Source organism: Chinchilla lanigera, unplaced genomic scaffold (assembly GCF_000276665.1).
Source record: "Chinchilla lanigera isolate Chin_1 unplaced genomic scaffold, ChiLan1.0 scaffold00064, whole genome shotgun sequence".
NCBI classification, from domain to species: Eukaryota; Metazoa; Chordata; class Mammalia; order Rodentia; family Chinchillidae; genus Chinchilla; species Chinchilla lanigera.
In genome coordinates, this window is record NW_004955465.1 from 3,781,111 (window position 1) to 3,787,110 (window position 6,000).

At 46.0% G+C, this 6,000-nt stretch overlaps 1 protein-coding gene across 2 annotated transcripts in view; it reads right to left on the bottom strand.

Annotated features, from left to right (window-relative positions):
- The window catches only part of LOC106150130, a 50,948-nt gene that overhangs the window by 40,667 nt on the left and 4,281 nt on the right, over positions 1–6,000 (bottom strand). For both annotated transcript variants that reach the window (XM_013521854.1, XM_013521855.1), the window contains exon 2: positions 492–1,935. In XM_013521854.1, coding sequence (XP_013377308.1) covers positions 492–1,413 — 922 coding nt within the window. In that variant the 5' untranslated portion in view covers positions 1,414–1,935. The remainder of the gene's footprint in view (positions 1–491; positions 1,936–6,000) is intronic.

Here is a 6,000-nt window from a genome sequence, read left to right on the forward strand (position 1 = left end):
GTCCAGCCATGTGGGAGTGTCTTTATCTACAAAATGAAGATGCTCGAAACCCTTAAACTGCTCCAAATTTCAGATTCAATTCCAGGAAAGAACTTGAGAATGAAAAAATTTAAGTTGTTATACTGTTTCTTCTACTCTGAAGAACGTTCCTTTAGCTATGGGAAGCTGGGTGCATATCACAACAGCACACTACACCCCGTCAATATATACCATTATGATTTTAGATACAAGATAAAATCAATAAAAATCAGTATGTCCTATTAAAATTAACATCTGCAGCTGTAAAGAGGTTTGAAATGTTAAACGTTTTCTTACTATCTTTTAAGCAGTTTTTTCAGTGTTGACCCTACCATGTTCATTCATGAAAAGCAGATAGGAATCATTCTGCCCTCGAGGATCACATGAGCCTGGGGATTCCAGGCAGGCCAGGGCAACATATGGAGAAGCCGTCTCTCACACAATAGCAACAAAATAAAGAGAGACACACTCACCAGGAATCCTGTTGAGAGTCACCCAGAAATGTTCGTCGGGGCTGTAGGTGTCCTTGGACCAGGAAAGTAAGTCCAGGGCTTGCTGGTCTTGCAGGACAAAGTTAGCAAATTCTCTTGTGAGGGCCACATAGGCAGTGCCAAAGTAGATGGTCATGTTGTGCGGAGGGGGGGATTTTAACTGTGCTGTTTTGCGCACGTACGAATTTTTGCTGTCTAATAATTCTTGATGCACGTACTTAGTCCGTCCGATGGCATGATCTGGGGGCAGCACCCCGGGGGTCAGGTTCTTCCCTGTAAATCCTTTCAGGTACTGGACAATCTCCTTATTGGTCTTCAGTGGGAAATCCTGCCCGCAGGTGTTGATGACGTACTTCCACGGGACTTTGGAGGCCACTAGGTCTCTCATGCAGTTCAGGTCTGCCTGGAGCCTGGAAATCCCACCGTAGACCACGGGCTCGGTGCGGGAGGCCAGGAAGGCATTGGGGAAGCAGCTCAGCAATTGCTCCACCTCGAGCCTGAACGTCGCTGTAGCCTTCCTGTCCACGTGCACACAGTAGACATTCTGCGGCATGTAGATTGCCCTGAAGAGTCTCTCAAAAGTGCCAAAGTCTTTGTGGACAGTCATCGTGAAGGCCAGAGGGAAGGCAGCTTCTTCTTGGGAGAGCGTCTGGGTTATGTAGTGACTCTGGACTCTGTACTCAGAACAGGTGGATTCATTGAGGGTTGTTTTCAATGCATTTTCCGTTAGGTGGAAAACCTCCCCCTGAAGCAGCTCATCACAGGCTTCTGCTAAGAGCGAAGCATTGAACAGAGCGGCCCCCAGAAAACGCCTGTCCTCCTGTAACTTGTTGTTGTAAATAAACACAAAAATCAGGGCACTAAGCAGAGACAAGCTGAACAGACAGTACTTACAGGAGACCATGGTGAGAACCAGGAAACAAGCAGACCGTCTTCTGAGATACGATCAGCACTTCAGCGCCTTTAACTTAGTGTCCCCGCTCCCACAGGGCGAACGTGGCTCTTGTCAGTGGCTAGCATGTTTTGTCTTTTTTTTTTCCGCCCTTCCCCTTCGGTCTTCATTTACAGTTAAGTTGCGTTTTCACTTTTCTTTTACACATTTCTGAAGTGGCTTCTTTGCGTTTGCCATGCCCGCTCGGTTCTCCCACTCCCTGGATCCCTATTACTACACAAAACCACTCCCAGGTGCCGGGGCGCCCCCTTATTTCCTCAGCAAAGTCCCCAGCGGGTGAGGTGACCATTCTGCAGGTCACAGCCCTGGAACTTCAAACCCCGTCTCTTCTCTCTTCTCCCCGCCGCGCTGTGACTGTCTATTCTCAGTTCCTGTTAATCATTGCATTCGACTGAGTGGATTTGTTTGCTTAAACAGCACTGCCAAGTTAAAAGCCTCCGTCCCAAGCATGTGAACGCCGCCTGGAGAGATATTCTGTCAATAAAAAAATGTCACGCTTGAAAATAAATTGCTTAACCTGTCTTTTTCCACAAACACCCCCCCTTTCCTCTCCACTCGGGCACGTGACTGGAGGTTGAGCCACATTCTCTGCAGGGCTCTGTTTCCTCGGCTGCTGGGAACGGTCCTTAGGAAGGCATTAATTAACAAGCTGACCTCACCATCTAAGCGATGACAGTGCAAAGTGACCGGGGTGTTCTGGGGAATACATGCTAATGTGTTTAAGAAAAAAAAAAAAAAAAAAAAAAAAACAATGCCAAGCTGGATGTGGTGGTGGTGGACGGCTGTAATCCCAGCACCAGGGGACATTGAGGTAGGAAGATTGTGGATTGTGATTTTGATGTGGGCGATCTCCTTGTCTCAAAATTAAACATAAAGGGGCTGGGGATTTAGCTCAGCGGCAAAGCGCCTGCCTGGCAAGCGCAAAGTCGTGAGTTTGGTTCCTGGTACAGGAGAAAAAAAACCAAAAAAAAAAAAAAAAAAAAATTAAACATAAAAAAATGGGCTGGGGCTGTAGCTCAGAGTGAAGGCCCTGGGTTCAAACTCCAATACAAGAAAAAGAAAAAAAGATAACATATCTTACAGATGCTGTGCAAATACAGTGTTTTCACATCTACCCCTGCCCCAGATATATATGTGGGGAGGAGGGGTGAGACAAGGTCTTCCTGTGTGACTCAGCCTGGCCTTGAACTCAGGGTAGCCCCGGCTGCCCGAGCCTCTTGAGCGCTGTGATTACAGGTACGCGTCACCACACCCACCAGCACACATTCTGAGCACTCAGGGGTAAGCTGAAGGTGACCTTTAGTGGTAGAGATCTTGCTTAGCATGCCTGAGGCCATAGGTTCAATTCTCAGCAAAACAAAACAAAGAAACAACAGGCCTCCCCACCACTCCCAGGAGAAGATGCAAATTTACATCCTGCTCCCTAAATCTGAGATATTATATGACATTGTCTGAAGAGCTCCTTCGCCTGCTGTTAGGCATTGTCTTCACAATGAAACACAGGGCTGGGGTGATCCCTGGCCTTTAGTTGTTCACCCCAGCTGAAAGCTAATGGAGCACTGATTCGGTCACCAACTGCTTCACAGGTAGCAGGAATGTTGGAAACCCGACAAGCAAGGACTCAGGGAAAATTCTCCAGCTCTCACACTGGGGTTGTTTTTAGGAATCAGGTTCTACAGCATGGTTCAACTATATACAGTCTCATCTGGGTAGGGGCCGGGGATTTAGCTCAGTGGAAAAATGCTTACCTGGCAAGCGCAAGGTCATGAGTTCGATTCCTGGTACTGGAAGAAAAGACAAAAAACAAACAAACAAACAAACAAAAACAGTCTCATCTGGGTAACTCATAGTATTCAATCAGCCCAGCTGGCTCTTTCCTTAGCTACCTCTCCCCTGTCCTTCTAGAATTCCTTCAAACAAACCTTTTCCTCAGCACAGCACTCAGACAAGAGAGCTCTTTCTGGAAATGGCTCCATTTCTGTAATTCGTATTGAATTATTTTTTCAGTACTGGGGAATGAACCCATGGCCTTCACGTTGAGCTACACACCTAGCTCTTTATTTATTTATTTTTTTATCTTTTTGAGACAGGGTCTTGCTATGCGGTTCAGGCTGGCCTGGAGCTCACTTTGTACCCCAATCTGTTCTTGAACTTGCAAGGTTCTTCCTGCCTCAGCCTCCCAAATGCTGGGACTACAGCCTTGCACCACCCCACCTGTTTATTTATTTATTTATATCATTGTGAGACAGGGTCTCATTACATTGCTAAGTTGCCCAGGCTGGGCAACTTGCAGTCCTGGGCAACTTGCAGTCTTCCATCCTCTAGAATACTGGGGTTGCAGGTGTGCGCTACCACACCTAGGCTTGTGCGCATGTGTGTGTGTATGTGTGTGTGGAGTGTGAGGGAGCTCTACCTCCCTACTTCCTATCATCCATCTTTTATTTTGCTCTTTACTTATACTTTGAGTTTCTCATATAAGAGCAACCATGCAATATTGAAGCTCCTGTGCCTGATTTATTTCACTTAACATTGTGGTCTCAAGGCGCATCCACTTTCCCAGGTACCACGCCTAGGTTTTAGATTTAATTTTTAATATCTCTGTGGGTTGGCACAGTACCATCGAAAAACATCGATGACGGGAGTGATTCAGTGAAGACACCAATGCCTAACCATGTGTCTCATGTAGCCAAGTCATTTTAGTCTTTTCACTGTAGACAGCTAAGTTAGTTATAAATATCAGGGCAGTTAGACGGGGCTAGGCCCTCAGCACAGAAGACAGTTGGGGCTGGATGGTCGGTCACTAAAAGCCAGGCTTCAAGAACAAGAGGAAGGGCTGGGCGTGGTGGCACATGCCTGTAATCCCAGCACTCAGGAGGCTGAGGCAGGAGGATCATTGTGAGTTCGAGGCCAGCCTGGACTACAAAGTGAGCTCAAGGCCAGTCTGAACTACATAGTGAGACCCTGTCTCAAAAAGACAAAAAAAAAAAAAAAGAAAAAAAGAAAAGAACAAGAGGAAGGGGGTGGGATATAGCTCAGTGACAGAAGTGCAAAAGCGCAAGGTCCTGAGTTTGATTCCCGGTACAAGAAAAAAAAGAAAGAAAGAATAAAAGGAAGGACCACACCCACAGACTTCCCCTAGGAAGGTACAGCAGTGACTGATATTCCAAATAGGCATCAATCACCTTGGGTGGGGGAACAAAACTTCCCTAGCCCATTCTTCCTGGAAAATCCTTGTTCGGTCCTTGTGCCCTTGCTAGAAGACTTGCTTCCCCATTTGATTACCTAAGTGACTATACTTGTAATCTTACTGATTCACCATAGTTTTGTCCCACCTCACCCAACCTTGTGATTTCCCATTGGATCAATGTTACCTGAGCAACCACGTCTGTAATCTTATTGGTTCACCATAGTTTTGTCCCGCCTTGAACCCGCCTCACATCATGGCTTTGCTCAATAAAACACCCTTGAGAAGCAGAGTCCACGGGCAGCCTACTTTCCGGGCCCTCTTCTGTCTCTCTTAAACAGAACTTTCTTTTTCTCAGTAAACTCTTCTTATTCTTTGTTTTTCTTTTCTTGCCTCCTTTTTTTTTTAGAGAGAGGGTTCCACTATATAGTTCAGGTAATCCTCCTGCCTCAGCATCCCATGTGCTGGGATTACAAGCTTGCACTACCATGCCTGGTCTAACTTTTTTTCCTAGAATTCATTCCTCAGTTTTAGAGAATGTGAATTCAGCATTTCAGCTATCTAGCAGGTTGGGAGTTATATTTCCCTTATATTATTTGGCGATCCATATATCATCCTGTGTCATAGGCCCTATGTCATTTTCTCCTAATTTATTCAGATAAGCCACTGGTGCCCTTCTGTTTTTCTCGGGTATCGCCACATTCTTGGTCCAGTTCTGCCTCCCACTCTAGGCGTTAAGTACCTCAGATCACCTTCTGCTCCATGAGTTTATGGCCCACAGGATTTAGTTACAGGCGTTGGACACTAAGACTTGGTGGCTTGCCTGAAATGCTGAGGGTTCCTTGGTTTTTGAGCTCTGGAACTTTTAATCATTTAGAATAGTAACTTTGATGACACAGCTGGTTTTTGAAAGAAAAAGTAAGAACGTATTTTCTTTTTCATTAACCCAGTTTTATTTTTTGTTTGTTTGTTTTTTTTTTTGTAGTTTTGAGACAGGGTCTCGCTATGAGGTTCAGGCTGGCCTTGAGCTCACTTTGTAGCCCAGGCTGACCTCGAACTCGCAACAATCCTCCTGCCTCAGCCTCCCGAGTGCTGGGATTACAGGCGTGCGTCACCATGCCTACAATCATTAACTCCCTTCTATCTGATGCTTTTTCTCTTCAGTGATCAAGAGGGAAACTATTTGTCCTGCCCTTCAGGCTTCCCAGACCCCCTTTTACAACCCACCCTCGTCATTCTCAATTCTGGGCTGTGTGCTCTCGTCTTTGGGTGAAATAACAAAAAAGGATGAAGACGAGTGGCCACAGAGAACCAAGAGGGAGCACCCTGTCCTGAACATTATATTAAAAGAAATG